The following is a 20,283-nucleotide window of genomic DNA, read 5'->3' on the forward strand; positions in this document are numbered from 1 at the left end:
AGACAACTAGTCATCATTATGAGTTTGTGGCAAAATGTGCCCTGTTATAAGTTCATAAAACACGAAGCTAGTGAGCCATTGTGTTATTCATTTGCAAGCAGATGTGGAAAAAAGTCTTTGGTTAGATGCAAATCACATTAACAAAACTCCAGAAAACATCAATTATAAAATTGGGTGTTGCAAAATGCCAGGTCTCTGAAAACTGGAACTATTTGTACCAAACTAATATAGAAATAACATGTTTTTTAACTTTACTTGGACATGTAGTATGCAAATCTTTGAAATAAAACTCTCAATACTTGTGTGAAGAAACTTGGCCAATAAAGCCGATTCTCATTAGGATATAAGTAATTTATAGTTTGCAATATTGCTATTAATGATATTGTACATTTACACAAAATCTATTTAGAAGCAGTTGCAAGACAAAATAACCAGACTGGAATTTCTGTTTTTAGCTAAATCTGTAAGGTTAATTTTCAATAATTTTACTTTCTTTCATGTTTGATTTTGTTTGACGTTTGCTTTTGAAATGCCCTTTCCCACATGCATATCATTTTTTTCTGCAAACTCACCTGAAGTCTGACTTCTCATGTTGACAATTTAACATGTAATGCAAAACCCAATCCAAAAGGCAAGAAAAATGACAAATAGCTTTAGTGATAATCATTAAAAATATTAAATGAGTGCTGCTGGGTTTGAAATTCACAGGTATGCAGGTTTGTCGGAGATGCTCCTGAGTTTTTCAGATTATCCAGGAATGTAAAAGAGAGTGCTGTGTCAACAGTTGTTTGTTCTCTGTCAATTTTGGATGGGTTCTTACTGGATTTTCTTCTGATTTTGACAAAGGCCCAGTTGGGGTAGCCGTAAGCTTTAAATGCTTCCCTATGTGTTTGTGCTCCTTGTCCTTCACTCTGCCCTTGAAGGCATGTTTTCAACTAGGTGGATTAGTCGCAGTAAAGTGGCAAGACTCAAAGAATAAATGTTGCTTGTTTGTGTGTGGGTTTCTTGTATACATCAATGTTCTGGCTTCTGTCCTCTTCTTTGTGTAAGGCACAGACTATTTCATCTGACATCCTCCTGTGACAACTGGATGTCAGTGTCCACTGCACTGATGTTTTCTGTGAAGGCTTCTACTTGCTTTGTTTTAAATGAGGCGTACTTCCTTCAAAGGCGCTCAGGGCTCTGCTGTCCACGTCTTGGACACTGGTGAACTCATGGTACAGCTGTACTTCATTCTGAAAAAGCCCATAGTGTATGTGAAATAGGTTGTAGTCAGGAAGTGGTCAAGCAGGGCATATACAGTATTTGATCTGGGCTAAGGTTGGTCCTGTAGAACAGCATGCTGTCTTGTAGAAGTTCTCTTACCATCTTGTCTGCCTCAGAGGTTAGAAATCATGTGACAACACTGGATACCAGGGTTTGCTGATTATGGGTCTGAATTGGGTTCCTTCCATGTGTATCTTGGGATGTCTGTCAACAAAATGAGTTTCTTATGGAGGAGGTAAAATAGCAGTCAGTCCTTGACTTTATCCTTCTCCAGCTGCTGTGGGCTGTAGGTGTCTATCTCTATTCCTGAAGGCTCTCTCCTTCCTGTTCAGCAGCTTCTTCAAGTCACTGGTGATCCAGGGCATATTGTTGGGGAAACACTGCATTTTCCTAATGGAGATAGTATTTATCCACACAGACATTTATGTACTCTCGAGTTGATATCGTCTCCATCGGGGTCACGAAGTACAGTCTCACTAGTTTCCCATAACCACTTCCTTACAGTTGCAGGGGTCACAAGCTGCTGCTGACTGATGAGTTTGTGGGAGGCAGAGAGAAGCACCATGTTGTGTTCTGATCTGATGTTTCATGTTGTATACAGGAAATCCAGAAAAAGTTAGTTTTATTTTTTCTAATGGCACAGTTGATAAAAAATATGGCAGCCTTGCAGAGAGATAAATAAGTTTTATGTCTCCCAAAAATGACAACAGAAGCACTGGGGGTTGAATTGGTAATCTAGCTTCTACGAAGTGGGTTATGTCGCATGCAACAACTGATGGCAGGAAGTAAACTGCTTAAAAAAAGGCACATGTGAACTCCCTTGGCAGAAAATATGGACACAGTAACAATTGAATGTCCAGGTTACAGAGACACTATTTCAGAACAACATGTTGGCAGATCTGTTGTTAACAACCACTATGATCTTTCCCTCCTTTCTTCTTACCACTCTGCCTGTAGTCTCTATCAGCCATGCAATCTCAAAGTCAGTGAAGGTGGATTTGCTCTTGTAGCCATGTCTCAGTGAAGTACATTATATTGTATCCTTCTATTCCTGCTGGGTCTAAGCCAGAGCACCAAGTTTGTCTGTCTTATTCACCAGGGGCCCCATATTTCCCATAACAACAGAAGGAAAAAAGGTTTATATGTTCTGTTCTCCATTTGGCTCCACCTCTGCATTTCCAGTGTCTCCTCCTCAGCTCCTCAGGAATATATGGCCTTACTCTGAGCAGTGTGGGTTTTGAGAGGGTGATCAGAGGAACCTGTTGGAAAACTATACCGCTGCTCCCGTTGCCATAGTAAAGCAAAAAAGCAAGTGTTTAAAGAAAGTGAAGATAATGAATTAACACACCAAAAGTACAAAAAACTACATTAACATTAGTTGCTACAACAGGCTGCCACTAGTGTGTTGCCATCTAAATTTTAATACATGGAAGTGTGGGTTAATCAGTGTCTCCAACCTGTACATACTAGAAGTAGAAAGCAAAGCCCAGAGGAACTACACCCACCCACTATTTCAGATACACTGATAAATTAAAACAAAAGTTTCCCCAGGAGGATGTGAAAATAAATAGTCTGGTCTTCTTGTGCCATATACATTCAGGAGGACAGAAAAGGTTCCTACGTCTCCAAGAAACCTGCATCCCTGTGAATTTCAAACCCAGCAGCACTCTAACAAAGAAGCTGGTCCACACTAAGGCCAAAACACCCTCATATAAGCAGAACAGTATAGTTTAGTGCACTGATGACTGCCAACAAATGTACTTTGGAGAAGTAACACAATGGCTCCACGGGCACATGGCACAACACAAGGAGAGTCAACTCCTCAGGACAAGACTTGGCACCTCAACCTACATCTAGAAGCCATCTACATCAAGCTGAAACGACCATCACTAAAGAGAGGTGGTGGTGCACGACACTGCTTATTGGTCACGTACGGCGCAGTCCTGACATCTTTCCCCAGGCAACACCTACCTGTATTCAAGTGACTGTATTTAAGTGACCGGTTTGGGGTAACAAGCCACATGATGCCAAGTGAGGCGACCTCAATGACCCTCAAGGTGTCCACAGAGGTTAAATACCTGGGACTCCACCGTTCAGGCAGGATCGAAAGAAATGTCTTCATGAACCTCAAGAAAGTCCAGTCAAAGGTGGAAAAAAACAAGGAAAATGTCAAAACACACTGAAGCTGCCTTCCAGGATCCAGGTACAACAGTGTTCAGTCGCACCATATATCACTTTCTGAATGAAGGAAGGCTCCATGGAAGAGAAACTGAAAAAATGCACAAAAGCTTCTGTTCTATGGACAAATCAAATGAAATGTTTGTTTACAGTCATATCTACTCTTCACTGAAGAAGAAAATAAAATCAAGCTAATAAACACTATGCCTGGAGGAGGAGTTACAGGGTCCCTTAAGTTTGTTCAGGCCACTATAAAATCAGGAGATTATCAGTTCTGGAGAGAAACATACCTCCCAGTGTCAGTTTTATTCCAGTCTCAAGTAACGGTAACATGTATGTTCTATCAAACCTGAGAGAAACAGAGCAGCCTGTTAGGAAAGTGTGGGCCAAACATCCAGCTGAAACATGTACCAGCCTCATTCACAGCTCCAAAAAGATTTTTTTTCCAAGATTGCATCGGAAGGCTGTGTGACAAAATATTTTATATTTGTCCATTTGCCTTTTTCATTTATTACATTCTTTACAATAGTACGTCACATCCAAAATCAAAACCAAAGTGTCTGTTCTATTAAATGTGGAGCAGATAATAGTGAATGCTAATTACTTTTGTGACATTTTTTAACAGAAATCTGTATTTCTTTTCATTTATTTATGTATTTATTTATTTTTGCCCTAACATCTAATATCAAATTCAATTGTCATTTTCCCTTAAGAAACTCTTCGAGATAAAAAAGTATTATGTATTTACACAATAGTATAACTTTATTCATAACCTTGCTAGATTTGTATCAAAACACATTTTGGGACAGAAAAAAATGTTCTTTCTATTTATAAATGCTCATAATTGATGAAAGAGAAAGAACAATAATACTTTAGCATATTTTCTTTAACACATTTCACGTTTAACTTGCCGTACTTCTTTCTTGATCCATATTTTTCCACATTTCACTAGTTTTTTCCAAATAAAACACTGCATATTCAATTTGTGTGTACAAACTGAGGGTCTTTGGATGCCTAAAAAAGATTGCTCTGTTGTTCCAATTTCCATTGTGTTTCACTCCCTACTCATTAATCTCCCTCCTTACGCTTATAGCTTCGTTTTGTCCACAAGAAATCTCTTTCAATTATTCATGCCTATTTTCCTAGGAGATGGAATTAGCAATCAAACAATGCCAGAGGACACTAATCCTCATCTAAATCAAAGATCCTTTAATGCACAAGAGATCTGCATGGCTGTTGACAGGCACCTGTTACTGTCTTCAGCTGCTTTGCAACAATGGTGAAACAGGAAATATGTTTACAGGAGCAGTGCAGCCCTGACCTTACATTGAAATGCTGGGAGAGTACAAGAAGAAAACAAGAAAAAGAACATCTAAGAACGGGAGAACATTGGGAGGAAACGAGAATGGGAGAGATCACAAACTGGATAAAAGTGACAGTAAGTCACAGTCTGTCTCTCGGTTTCTCAACACTAGATGTTTCAGACTGAATGCTCTGTTAGAGCATTTCAAAAGAAATTGTTGACCATTTAAGATATTTTCTCCTCCTGGGGGCACAAGAAGTGACCAGGGAAATGTAAATAAACTATGAAGTATTTTAACTTTGGAATTAAAAAGACATCTGACACTGTGGTATAGAGGAACTGTTTCCATCTAAACAAAGCAAAAAATATTTATCTGTTCCCTTTGACTTATACAACTCTAGCAGCCTGCAGCAAGCAGACACATAAACAGACCCACAAACACATGCTTGTGCAGAATAAATTTACCTATTGCAACAGACAGAGAAACTTTCTGAGATCAATGATGCATAAAAGTTAAGGAAGACAGAAAAGTGAGATGTGTCATACTGAATAAGCATCACTGTGCGCTTATGTTGTTTGTGTGTGTATAAATACATGTGTGCATATGTGTGTGTGTGCCCTCTAGCAAATGGGAAGATGATGATGCAAGAAAGCCTGGCAGGGTACAACTGAGACTGAGAGAAGATAGTGAGTCTGACGGTATAGCCGACTGAGAGCTGGGCTTGTAGCTGGATGGCACACCACACACATGCAATTTCCCACACACTCACACACATACACAGAGCCAGGGGCAACGGAGGAGAAGAGACTGAGGAAGACTTTGATCACCGACCTGAGCACAATCAAGCACTCAGCCACAAAGGGCAGTCAGTGACAAGGATGAGAGCGCCCAGGGAGTGAGGGAAAGAAGGAAGAAGGGGGGCTGGGGAACAAGGTTGTTTTCTGACCTCTACACTCATTGATACAGATGTTAAGACACAAAAACAGATAATCTGGCATCTGGCATAGACACCGCCAAGCTCTGTCGTATTTAAAATAAAAAAAAAAAAAAAAAAAAAAAAAACTTGATTCTTGATCATTCAAAACACATGCTGACAAAACAAATTTCATTTGAGAGGCATGAACATTACGTCTGGGTATGTGCACTGCATACTGAATGTGCCTATTGAAAGGAGTGCAAACATTCACAAAATGTAAATCTTTAGCCTCTGGCAGCTTTCTGACTTTTGAACTAACTAAGCTATCTTCTGAATTTCAGATCCACCCTTGTATCACACAGGAACCCCAGTGGCTTATATTACATTTACAAACAGCGATATGTTTCGAAAACAGGCAGCTATAGTGCTACGGCTCCATCCTCCACACCTGAGATGGAGGTGGATAAACCATTGTGCTATTTGCAAAGACAGCAGGTAATTATCGTTGGCATTTTGACAAGTGTTTGCCAGACTGAAGGTCAACTCTATCTGTGTGGGAGATCTATACTAATCTGCTTAACTGTAAAAGACTACTACTCAACATTCAAATGGTAGCTAGCACCATTATACAGCCACAGCTGCTGTTGGTTCACTTTAGAGATTTCTGCAAGAGTGTATAAGCATGTGTGTGTGTGTGTGTGTGTGTGTGTGTGTGTGTGTGTGCCCTCAAGTAGATCAGAGACAGTATCATGCCTATCTACAGAAAAGAGGATAGTCAGACAGAACTTCACAGACAGAGACAAATAGAGTAGAGAAAAGGAGCCCAGTTATATTTAGGCTGGCTCTCTTAAGTTTTCAGTACAAAACAACAGACATAGTGTGGGCGCAGTACATTTAACATCTGCTAACTAAGTAGTTTCCCTCTCATTTCCCAAGTTTCCATCCAAATATTAAATGCATTTTAACTGAATTTCCAGAAAAATCTGAAAAAGAAAACGAACCTGTTTCCATGTAAAAATGTTATGCAAATGCCAGGTGTTGGGTGCATCGAGATAAACAGTTGGCGATGGTAATTGTCCTGCAACCACCCAGGAGTGACACTGGACCAGGAAGCAATTTTGGCTCGTTCGCCAACCCACACTAGTAAAACTTCTGTTTTCATCAAGTGACATACACTGGTCCAAAAAGCATTTTTGAGAATAATTTTTTCAAGCATCACAAATGCAGCAAATGACTCTTTTTGTTATCACAATTTTACCATTTTGTCCAACATCAATTAGGAAGTTTAAAAGAGCTGTAGCATTTTTTAAAAACTTTATTCCAGTCAAGTTAGGGGGGAGCTAAAAACACAAACGCTCATGGAACATCCAGATAATATTTTAAATCTGGAATTTTCTAATTAGCATCAATGAGAAACCTGCAGTGGGATGAACTGGGCTCCATCATGGGTTTTAGGTTTGCAATGGTTAATGTGAGCTTAAGGGGCTAGGTAATGATGTGTGTCCTCACAAAGTTAAAAGTACGTGTGTGTGCAGCACCAAAGCAGCAACTTTGGATGGTACCCAGATCAGACTTTGTATTCAACAGTCTTTTTGGGCAGTTTGCCTTTATTGGACAGTAGATCAAAGAGAGGCAGACAGGAAACTGGGAGAGAGAGGGGAGATTTGTGACACGGGTCTGTGGCAAGACCCAAAATGCCAACATTGTGAATTGCACTCATGCACTTGATCAGAGCATCTATTAAAAATATTTAAAGTTTTTGTGAAAGTGTTTTTTACACTTAAAAAATCACAGAAACAGAAATGCAAGATGCTCAAAAAATAGATAGAAACACACGTAATTATTTCCTAAATCCTCCTTCTTACACTCCTCTGATCAAGTTTCTGCTCTTACTTACACATGGAGAAAAATATGTGTGTGAATAAAGCTGATTAAGGCAGAAGCAACATAGTACCAGACATTATCTACATCTACGTTTCTGCATCTTCGCTGGGTGACAGCCATGTATCAGGGTCTCTGCTTTGTGCTCCAGATGGCCCAGCCAGTTGCTCCCAGGGTCCCTTCAGTAACAAAGGGTCAGGGTTCTCACGGCCTGAGGACCCATGGATTCATTGCTCTGGCCTGGCCTGTGGGGCCTGTGGGGCCTCCAAGGGGCTCTGAGGTCACTCAGTCATGACAGCCAAGACAATAGGAGTGTCCTCACCCAGCTACCACCTACCAGTCTGTCTGAACATACATATATCTACGCTCACATCTAGGCCTGGCCATTCTTGACCACAGTTGGTAGGCAGTGGCTGAGTGACCTGAACTTATTTTTCATAATAAGCACATACAGAGCCTGATATCTAATGAAATACATTTACATTTAGACTATCAACAAACACTACACTGATGTTACACTGATGTTGGGTAATGCCAGAGATTTCAGGAAAATAATAAATCACCCAAACTCTTAGCTCGAGGATTGAGTGTAAGGGTCGAGTACATGCAAGAAGGAAGTAGGTTGACAGGCAGGTCTGCCATCCAATGATTTTGATCAGGTCGAGTTAAATAATTGGTCAGGCTTTTTTAAGCCCTGCTGCCACAGATGATGGATTTTTTTCCTTTAAGTTGTCACTGTGTTTAATTTTTCCATGTCCATCAGGATGAAATGAGAAATTCATGTCATGTAACAAAAACTGCTTTGGAAAGGAATTGCCAACCGTACCTTTAATTGCAAACAAAACAGACTTCACCTTTTGTTTGTGCATCTCACATGACCTTACATGAGTACTATTTTGTAAATGGCCAGTTAAAAACTGTATCAACACAATAATTTTCACTCCTGTGCAACCTGACCACCACATGGAAAATTTGGAGGCAGCCCTCACATCTCATAGAGGAATGCTTTCTAAAAATAAATGCCACAGTATAACATAGTACAGCTCAAACAGCAGCACAAACTACATCCTCCAAAGTGATCAAACATTTGAATGAACAACACCTGTGAAATTGTTTGAGCAAAAATGGAACATTATCACCTCCATGAAGGAGGATTTACTGCAGAACCGTTGCATTGGGCTGTATAAGTTTTGGCATGGTGTAACTTATAAACCTAAAACTGAATGTATCTCATCAATTCAAAATACAATGACAGGACATAGTAATAGAAAAACACCCTTCCTAGACATTAATCTACTGACTCACTGGGAAGTACACAAACATATAAGTGGAAACAGGGAGAGCATCAAATAAATCATTAGTCACAAAATGTTGCTTAGAATGAGCAGAAAGTGAGAGGCAGCTCCAGTTTCCCCCAGCTGAGGGTCATTTCCATGTTTAGAAATCACTTTGAGATTGAGAGGAAGGGAGAAGGCAAAAAAGTAGAGTTCTAAACAACACATTTCAACATTAGTTTTAACAGCTTGGCTGCCACTTCATCAAATATTGAATAAATCATTTTCTTGGCACAGTATGAACACAGCTGCAAGAAAACAAAAATCACAGACACATACACTCACACACACACACGCACTCACACACACACACTCACAAACATGGACACACAGAATGCCTTGTAGTTTTGATAAAGCAGCAGCTTTCCCTTTTGTTTTGCAGCCGAGCAGGGATTAGGCAGTGCGGGTCTTTGTCTTGTGGTTTTCCAGTTGAGCAGAACACAAGAGCCTCTACCTCCACTAATACAGTCAGACCTCCCAGCAGGCCTTTCACTACACAGCCACTAAGAACCTGCTGCCCAAAAGATGCTTTTCAATGAGTTATCAAATCTCCTCTATACTGTCCATGCCTTTCAACCGAGTCTCTTTGTCTGTGATTTTCAATGGAGCATTGAACACATCAAATAGACCTGATGGGCAGATAGATGGACAACAGAAAATAGCAGAGACATATTAACGTCATTCACTCACTGCCGAGTACAGTCAAGATAACATCAGTAAAGGCCTAAAGTTTGAGTCACTTATTAAGCATGAATACTGAACATATCCTACTTCAAGTTTATCAGATGTGAAAGATGTGTTTCTTTTTTGTGTTTGATATCATTTTAAACTTAATATCTTTAGGTTCTGTGCTGTATCTTGAACAAAACAAGGAGAATATTGTCTCCAGCTTTGACATTTTTCGGACCAGTCGGGAAGTTATTACTTTCTTTCTTAGCAAGAAAGAAAGTAATACATAAGAACAATCCTACCTGTAAATATATATATATATACAATATCCCAAGCACAGTGAAACTATCACTCATTAGTTGACAGGAAAATTAGTCAACAATAACTGTGGATTAACCATTAAAATCAACTGTTGCTTCAAGCCTCTCACATGTAAACATTTTGGGGTTTTAAATTGACAGAAAGAGACAGCTGAAAATGTCAAACTTTTGTTGATTTGTTAGTAAAAAAAAGAACTCCATAGTTTAAGTGGTAATAAAAATACCTAAATAAAATGTTCTGCTTCAAGAAATATCAATATGCAATATCACATAATAATAATAAGCTCTCAGACAGTTAATTTGATTTTTTTCTTTTTTACCTTTTATGGACCAAGCAGTTATTGTATTAATCTAGAAAAATCAATAATGAAAACAACTGATAGTTGCAGCCATAACCATAAATATGCAATGTCTCCATTATAATACTAAAGCAGTCAATATGAAAATGAATGCACTATATATTTGGATTAACTGCTAAAGTATGCAAAAATCTCTGAACATCCATGGCTTACAGCTTACAGCATCTCAAATGTCATGATTTGCTTTTCTCTTTTTAGTATCAGGGGAAATTATTTATCTTTAGGTTTGGGATTGTTGATAGAACATAACAAGCAATTTGAAGACATCACCACAGGTCTTTTAAACTCAAACAGTAGTTAACAGAATAATTGATATTAAAAATATTCATTAGTTGCAGCCCGAACTTCAGAAATTGCTAAAACATGTGAATCAGTATGTGAGGAAATGTAGAACATAGTGCATTAACATGTTAATAATTTGCTGGTTTTACCTGCTTTAATGTTAATTATCAGCTTTCAAACAGAATGTGTTTGCTGAATTTTCCAGTTTTCTGCTCTTCTTGGTTTATACCTTTATGAGTGCTATAAAGCATGCTGTGCAGGCGCTCAGCAGCAGTTTGAGAACAGAATACAGCAGGGGTTTTGATGAGTTCATTAGGAGGCCACGTCATTTATGCACAGTCACACAAAAGGCAAAGGTCAGCCAGGATTACCCAGGTGGCCACTGCATGTGGGTGTCAGTTTGATTTTCCTATTCCATTTAAAGCTGTTGCTCCACAACCTGGTGACCACTTTTAAATCACAATGCCATGTCGTACCGAATTCAAAGTTATGTATGCATATTTTGAAGCTGTAATATACTGGAATAGGGCAACTTCTGAATTCACTTCATGCTGTTTTTAATATCAGGAGAAGAGTGGGAAGTCCACCCCACTTCACACTGTTGTGGAAACTGGGGCGGGGGCAACGAGGTAGGAAGCAGGCAAGTGTGATTACGCTCTGGCAGCATTGCTCTATGGTCAGGGGGTGCACACATGTAGCTCCAAAGACAAAGGGTTTAACCACTCTGCTATCTCCAAGCACAAAAACACTTTAAATACATTACAGCGACGCACCCCTCTCAGTTTGTTACAGGATAAACAATAATGTATCCAAGCTCTAACTAGTGTGCTAAGCTCATTTGGTCCGCTTTGACGAATCACTGTTAAGGTGGGACACAGTCATAATTCATCAACATGCGTCAGGCTGATGATCATGTTGACTTAACATTTGGTCTGACATTTCAGCCCTGTTCACGCCTGTCATTAGCTCTCACCACATGCCACCTCATCAAAGTCAGTCACACAAGAGAAGGAAGAAAGGAGACGAAGTAGAAAAAGATAGAAAAGAAAGAGAAAAAAGAAAAGTTATAATTGTTACACCTCATGCAGTACATGCAATGCAATAGTGACTCACTTGATCATTTTGATAAAAGTGGGATAATAGTGAGGGATAAATACAAACTCTAATGTAACAAACACATCAATGCACAAAAACTCACACATGTCCAAACATCCTCAAAAGCAACAAACTGAAGCTCAACACCAGGCCTAATCTTTCTTCAGTAATCCACCACATCCCTAATAAGAAACGAGCTGGTGCCAGAAAAACCTCACTCCAGAAAAACAGGAGCAGCAGCACATTTCAGCCAATAACAACACCACCATGTTGTTTCCAATGGGGTGATATTGGATGATATTGACTGTTGGGAGAATTGCTGTGCTTCTCAAAGTCATTTCAGACTAAAGCAAGGACACTGACACACACTCGACACATATCAAACACACACACACATACACAGACCAACACCAAAGCCGGGCTGATCGGAGAGCAGACAATGAACAGGGGAGCTGACATAGTTCTTCTTTGTGTAAGTGACAGCTCTCCATCATTCTACATCAAACAAGTGCATACATGCAGATACACACAGCAACACACACACACACACACACACACACACACAGCAACACACACACACACACACACACACACACACTAGCAGAAGAAGTGTGCACACTGGACTCATCTCAGTAACTGATGGTCATCTGTCATTGATAATCTTCTGTGGGATGGGGGTTTATTTAACAAGATGAACAGCAGCCTATCTACTGTATCTGGAGAGACTAATCTGTTCCCATTTAGTGAAGCACAGATGGTGACAGAGTGTTCTGGCTTGTAAAAATGAAATCAGTCACAATGAAGATTGTCAACAGGAATGTCACATGTGATAAAAAAAACAAACAAACAAATATATATACTGTATATATATATATATATATATATACTGCTCTTACCTGCAACTTGAACCAGATCTGCAGTGGTCACATTCCTGGGGTTGGGGCCAACTCTGAAAGTCAATGCAGGACCCAGGACACTGCAGAAACACAGCAGTAAACAATGTGCCATTGGATTTAAAAGATCTGTTTTTAACATTTTAAAGATTCCCTTAGGTTTTGCATCAACTAATGTGATAGTGGCTCAGCAAAAACAATAAAACTTTGTACTGCTCCAAATGTGATCAAATAAAAGCATGAAGTTACAGGCTAGTTATTTCCATGGCTCTCCAGTCTTTATGCAAAGTTAATAGGTTGCTGACTTTTTTCTTATATATTCTGGACCGCAATGACAGTGGTGTCAGTATTCCCATCAGACTCTTAGCAAGAAAGCAATAGGTTTGCCCAAAAAGTGAAAATACTGCTTTAAATTTTACCTGCAGAAATTGGTGGAAACCATAAATGAAAGAAGCAAATGACAAGATGATGCAGTAAAATGCCAGATGTCATATTTCTAAAAGGTTGTAATGATGGTGGATTGATTTCCTTTTCAGTTCAATTTTGGACAAAAAAACCAAAGTACATTGAACAGTGGAGCACCTTGTTTTCTTTTCACCTAGAGGAACCTGGCTTGCACCGGTAGTCTCCTCTGTGTGGTCAGAAATCAGCAACAGACTTCTCTCCCTGGGGCAGAATAAATGTTTAAGGTCCCTGAGGTTGGCCATAAAATGAAATCTAACACCCCCACCAGACTAATTTTAAAACTCCCAGCAGCAGCAAGAAAAAGCAGCGTATACTGAAGCAAAGTGTGAAGAAAAATCCAGCTCATGTCTGCTGTAACCTCTTGAAACCACAATTGAAAACAAATTTTGTCAGAAGCTCAAAAGAACAGCTAAAAGAGCACGTCAACAGTGTAGGGCTTTCTTTCAAAAGACAGTTCAACAAGGCAAAAGTAAATATGTCAGCCCCATGAAGGATGAAGACCCTGCGTGGCCCAATCAGTAATAAATATGACACCTGGTATTCAGATGTAATTTTAGTTCCTCAATGAGCCAATCAGGGTAATTCAGACTGCTGGGACACAGCAGTTAGATCATTTTCCTCAAGTTTTGTGAAACTTAAAATGAAATTAATTATGTTTGAGATGATAAATACATATCATGAGTGAACAAATGATTAATGGAGGTGAGAGATGTTTCATTCCCATAAGTTTTAACAAGAATCTCAAAAGGTCATTTAGTGACAATAAATAATGTTTCTATTTTATCTTCTCAAAAGACATGAAAAATCTCCCACTGGTCCTGACAAATCATGAACAATGTAATTTTTTTTGATTGTCCGGCAAACCATTTTATTCTGACTTCTGTCAAATTACTGACACTTTTTTGTTGAATTTCATTTCAAATAAACTCGTGTATTTCTAACAAAACTTTACCAGCAGAGTTTTGGACTCAAAACTAAAACAAAAGTGGAGATTTTTGCAGTGAGTCATTTCTTTCAGTAACCACACTACTGGTCTGCCTGTGGAGATTATCAGTCGTCCAGGTGAAGTTATCTAAATACACTGCTGGTAGCCAGCAATAGCCAAACATGCATGAACATGGACATCAAGTCTTCATTATTTGATTTTTATTCATCTTTATTTTACATCTAAACTATAACATCGTTGCCTGAAAATGTGACATGAAGCACGGTTAGAGAACTCTGGTCCTCGAGAGCCACTGACCTGCATGTTTTCTGACTATCTCTGCCCCTCCAGCTTCTGATTGGCCGAACACACCTGACCCAGATAATGTGGATTACCTGGTGAAGTTTTAGATCTCCCAGTAAGCAGATTTTGTTAATGTCAGAAGTAGCAAGACAGGATGTCACCACTACTTCTAGTTTAAAGTGAAGGTAAAGTTGCCCAAAGTTACAGCAGCTGTACCTTTAATTTGCCACATTTGAAGGCAGTATTTATTTAATGTATTCCCCAAATTAACTGGTGTGATGCTTTACATTTAACAATCTTCTAACAGAAATGAGTGGAAACTAGTGCTTACCTCAAACAGAAAAATAATATACTGTAAAAAGGTAAAACACTACAAGTGTGATTTAAGGTGAAATATTGGTATGGAGTTTTGAATTGATGAAGGATGGGGCCTGATAGTCTAATTTATTGACAGTTAACAATATGAGTGACTTTGAAAACACACAGTTGGTCAAGATATCCCATCTCTCTACCAATTAGTGATTTACCTGACTATTACAGCACGTCATCCTGTCTAAACTCTTATGTCCTAGTACATACAGGTTTAGTGTACTTCCTGCTAGACTGTGTGATACATTATGATTCATCAGACTGCCAGAGTGCTGTGACCCAGACCCACTCACCACTCGCTCAGCTGGGAGCAATACATGAGCCAAACCTGTCCAAACATGCACCAATGCATTTGTGAACATGATCACACACAAACGCACACTGGGACACACACAAAAAAATACATCCTTCTCTAATGCTTTCACCTGTGCCCTGTTTGCTCTCTTAAATGTCAATATTTCCACAATCTTTGCCCTTGCCTCTATTCTCCAAAGGTATTCTGCCAGAGATCTAAATGCATCTAAATTGAGCCGACACAATTTCCCATGCCACACAAACTCTAATTAAATATACAAGGCAAATAACATTGCCACAATTGGGAGATGAAGTTAAGATAGATAAGTTATCTGGAACAGTCCAAACCATTTTCTATGTTATTGGATGTGGACATTTGGACTTTATATCAGCTCTGCTGGTGGGACATGATGGGTGTGTATGTGCCGGCTGGTCTTGCAGGTTATTGACAGGGTGTGTGGGTGTGTGTGTGTGCGTGTCTGCACAGACTGTGTGCCAGAATGGACTTGTGAGTGTGTGTCCCACACCCCCTAGTGTTTCTGATGCGCAAAACATTTACGTCATCTGAAAATGGCACAGCCCATAATCACCAAAAATTAGGGAATATTTTTCCTGCAGTAGCGAGTCCAAACATAATTGTGTTCTGCATCTGAAAATCTCAACAACATTAAAACCCTCAGTTTGTTCTATTCTCTCCCTGCCTGTTGTCATATTTGAAAATCTTTTTTTTTTTCATCTTCCTATCAGGACTCATCAGAGCAGCGAGGCAGAGCTCAGTGCCCAAAGCAGGGTGGTGTGCTCTGACCCAGCTCCCCTACTCCAGCCTGCTCATATTCAGATAGAGGCTTTCAAACACTCACCTGCCATGACCACACAGCAAGAGGCACAATGGGTTTGCCTTATATCCTCCATCTCAGCTATTTCTACACAAAAGCACTTTTATTACATTAAAAATGGAAAGGGAAAACAAACAAAGAGGATGTTTTCTATGTCCTCTATATAAAAAACTGTTATCAGCATGAGGAATCTGTTGCTTTTACACAAGCTTAACAGCTTTAATGAAAGCTGTGGTAGAATGAAGCAAAATGCATATACCCAGATAGCTCATTTATTTGAAGCCTACAGCTACTGGTTACTTTAAAATTTTTGATTTTACACAAAAAAAAAAAAAACACATGTTCTTTTAAAAACATGATTCACCTCAACCATCTACATTTTCCCAATCTGACCCTGTGGGCTTCACCTCAGATAAAAGTAAGTCAACTAGTGATATAATTACATGTTTTTTTGGCCTATATTTATTAGCACAAACTAACCAGTTATTTCAAAACATAATTTTTTCCAGTGTTGGATTTTATTTTACAATGCTGTTTTTTTTCTGCAGAATAATTATCTGTCAATCAAGGCCAGGACTGCGGGACCAATTGAGCACCGTGTCCATGTTGAATCTTCCCAGGAGCAGCTGTCTTCCAATTTCTCCTGAAATTCCATTTGAGGGCCTCAAAACCTTTGTCTTTTCTGGCATAAACATTGGAAATGTAGCTAATATGATTGTTGTATTATGCTGCACTATTTGGAGGAGAAAGGTGAAAAGAAGGTCTACAGTAATTTTGCTTTATGCAGCCACCACTTAGGTGACAACAGTGAATATCCAGCACTATCCAGAAACTAATCACATAATTGGTCCGGCTCTCCTGACCTTGATTGACAAAGTCATTTTGCTGATAAATGCTACAATGGGAAAACAGCACTGTGAAACAAAAACCCACACTGGAAGATCTAAAAAGGGATTTTGCAATAACTTTGTTATTATGAAAACAAAGATGATAAAATAATATTTAATCATAATGAGCAAATGTTTCAAAAACTATTTCATAATAATGAGCTGAACTGTAAAGAGATGTTATTTATTTTTCATTGTCATATTATTAAATTGTTTGTATTTATTAAAATAATCAGTCCTACAATGTTCTATTATGAATCTAATAGAAATGAGTTTGAATTAGTTAGAAGCAGTTCGTATTTCCAGTGTTGGTGTGCAGAAAACTCACTGGAAACTTTAAAAATGGCATAATTTGTATCTGTTTTGTGAAATCAGATTTCTGGACCTTTATTTGAAATGGACACCATTAATAATAGATATATATATATATATATATATAGATAATGATAACTTCAGAAAGTCGATGCCACATTTATTCTACTAATATATACGATTTCCCCTAGTAAATAAATTTGTATTAACTATTACTGGGTTCAATCTCGTGGTCGACCCAGGGTCTTACTGGGGGGGGGGTCATATGTTCTCCCTGTGTCACTTTGGGTTTTTTCCAGTCCCCTCACAGACCAAACACATGCAGATTAGGGTTTACCTATAGTTGTATATGTGACTATGAATGTTTGTCTGTGTGTCAGTCCTGTGATCCAGGCTTGTGATCCACCTCTCGTCCAACGTCAGCTGGGTTCAGTTCCAGCCGACAAGAGTGGTCTTCCTCTCTACATACAGTATAAATGATTAAACAGTATTACAGCATAATGTCACCAAGTACTCAAGACTGAGATGACAATATTAATCATCATGTGGATCAGGAGTTGTTTCTTACATAAAATTACAGGTGTTCTAAGAAGATTAGGTTAGTCAGTGTTGGCATAATGACATATCCTGGTATTATTGAATTCAGAAACCAAATGTGGAGATTGGATTTAAAGACGGAGATCAGATCAGGTTGCATTTATTTAAATGCCACTGTGTGTATTTGTCAAACACTGTCAGACAGTTTTCCCTCTCAGCAGCTATTATTCAAACCACAAATACTTTGTATCTACAGTGCAGAGCAGCCTCACACTGCAGTGCACTGGCTTTGGTGTTTTCTTGCTGTAGGTGTTACTGAACCACCCAGACTTCACTTCTCCCGCAAAAGTCTTGAAAGGCTTGTCAGATCTTAGGTGAACAGATCCATCTCCAACACGGTCTGACACCAAATGTACATCATAACCATGGTATAAGGACAAACCAGTCCGTGTTCGAGGACACTATGTTCACTCATTAAGATACTGGACTACTTTCTTTCTAGGTCTCTACCCATTGTTGCTTCTCTTTCTGTGCCTTTCTGTCTTTCCTCTGAGGGGTGTTCGATGGCTTGATGACTTTCTCTTTGACAAACATGCTGTGATAGTGCTATGACTACAGCAGAGACATCCATGAATGTCTGGAGGTAATTAGGCCTGATTTCTCTGCCTATTAGAAGTCAAACACAGCAAAAGGTCAGCAAAACCACACATACTGTCTCTGGCAGGGCAGCATACCATTTTCATTCAAATAGACCTTGCAACATCTGGACAACCTTTACTCTGTTTTCACAAGTTAGAAGCCATAAAAAAAAAACAAGCCATTTCAATGACAGTATTTCAAATAAGGCCAATTATCCATCTTCTGATTTACAGATAGTAAACTGCAACGTAGATTATTATTTATGTCAATGCATGAGTGTACAGAATGTTTGTCTCTCTACATACGAGAGCTGGGTGAGGTCTGTGGCGTGAAGGTTCAGCCTCTGCGTCAGATGATCCATGAGATCCAAGCCCTGGTCAGTGGTGAGAGAGCTGGAAGAGAAACATACACATAGCACTGTGAGGTCCACAGGCTGCCCATACCACACACACACAGTCATTCAGTTGTTAAAATGCTATTTTTTTTCTGGGAGATGCTGCCATACTGATACAGTTCATACCTACAAATGGATCATTACACACCAGCAAAAGCTATGTTTGTCTGCATGGATGTTCCGCTCACATGTACACAGCAGCAGACAGACACAGAGATGCACAAACACCAGCAAACACACAAAGCACCATGCCATGGGAAAAGGGATCAGCTGCCTCTTCAGGCTTGGTAAATCACCTGCTTTTTTTCCAGCAACGAGACAAACAATAAGGTGCAAATGAAACCTGCATGAGGTGTAATGGCTGTATCATACGAACACGTCTTCCTCTCCCTTTCCTTCTCTCATCTTTCTTCTTCTTTTTCTATATTCACTTTTTTTTTTCCTTCTCACGCACGTACCTTCAAAGTAAAACATGACAACACAGAGTGCACAAACAACAACATGCACGCGCCCTCACAGTGAGATGAGCATAATAGGGTGCAAATGGAATGGAGGTGAAGTGTAATGGTGGTCTGATAAAGCCATGCCTCATCTCTGCTCAGTCTGTGTCTGCTCTCTCACTTCTAGAGTAAATCGGCAATGAAATAGACCAAACAAAGGCACTCTGCAGGACAACACGCTGGATGGAGGAAATGAGAAGGCAATACACACAAACACACACAGAAAACTACTTTATTGTCGACAACTTAACCTGCAACCACTGAGAACATGGAACAAAAAGTCATGGATCATAATGAGACATTGTTCAATTTTTGTTACACATCCGTAGCAGAAAAATGGGAAATGACCTTGCAACCAATCCATGCAGCATGTCCATTATCAGTTTGATGTTTTCTTTTTTTGAGATGAGCATCCACTTGAATAAAAAATACTAGACATATTCACATTAAAAATAATGCTCAAATATCTCGTTTAGCTGTGGCAATATTGTTTCTCTAACAGAATACAAAATGGTGTAATGTAAAAGAATAGCTGTTTCCCTCCATCCTTGAGAGAGCAGATGGTTCTTTGTGTCTCCATTTTTTGAGAGGTTTTGAAAGTTAAAGATTCACCAAAGCTATTCCAGACACGTTTGCATCCCTCTGCGGTAATTCTAGCAACTGGAGAGCTCTAAGAGTGACTTGGTTGTTGATGCTAGCACTTTTCCCCTTGGGTTTCAGTCTGTCTCTTTCTCTTCTATCCATACCTTTCCACCCCCCCCCCCCCCTCTCCGCACACTCCACCACACCTCCCTCCTATTCCCCAAACCCCCTACTACCACCACCACAATGTCAGGAGCTGTCAGATAAGCAGGTTTGCGTAGCCTCACTGCAGGGTGCGAAGGAGCTGAGGATAATAACCATGCAATCATGAGGTCTGCATCAAACTCAGACACATCTATAGGCCAACTACAGGTGTCTGCTAGGAGGGCTGATGATAGATGAGGAGAAAGCAGTGGTGACATTTCACTCTGAAGGTGACCTCTTTCTTTCCGCTGGCAACATATCTTCCAATATTGTGTGTTTACTTCTTAATCTATGTTCCTATATGTGTGGCAATAAGGTGACAAAACTGTACCCATCAGGCCTTTATGAGCCCACATCTGTTGAACGGGTGAAGGACAGCCCATTGACACCTGACTTGATAACACCATAAAGGGATTTGTGAGAAGGCCAGGGGTGAAGACACAGTTGATCGAAACTTATCTTTGCTGAGCTCGAGCTGAGTGAAAGGCGAGCGAGATGGGGAGAGAAAGAACTTGGCTACCCTTCCTGACAAAGTATTA

The 20,283-nt window shown here is 39.5% G+C and overlaps 1 protein-coding gene across 1 annotated transcript in view; it reads right to left on the minus strand.

Moving 5' to 3' along the window:
- Positions 1–20,283, minus strand: part of ptprn2 (protein tyrosine phosphatase receptor type N2) — a 125,601-nt gene that overhangs the window by 66,435 nt on the left and 38,883 nt on the right. The window contains exons 9-10 of the mRNA XM_026292338.2: positions 18,370–18,456; positions 12,501–12,580 (exon numbers count right to left, since the gene is read on the minus strand). Of these exons, the coding sequence (XP_026148123.1) occupies positions 12,501–12,580; positions 18,370–18,456 (167 nt within the window). The remainder of the gene's footprint in view (positions 1–12,500; positions 12,581–18,369; positions 18,457–20,283) is intronic.

The sequence above is a fragment of the Mastacembelus armatus genome, chromosome 20, assembly GCF_900324485.2.
Source record: "Mastacembelus armatus chromosome 20, fMasArm1.2, whole genome shotgun sequence".
Classification (NCBI taxonomy): domain Eukaryota; kingdom Metazoa; phylum Chordata; class Actinopteri; order Synbranchiformes; family Mastacembelidae; genus Mastacembelus; species Mastacembelus armatus.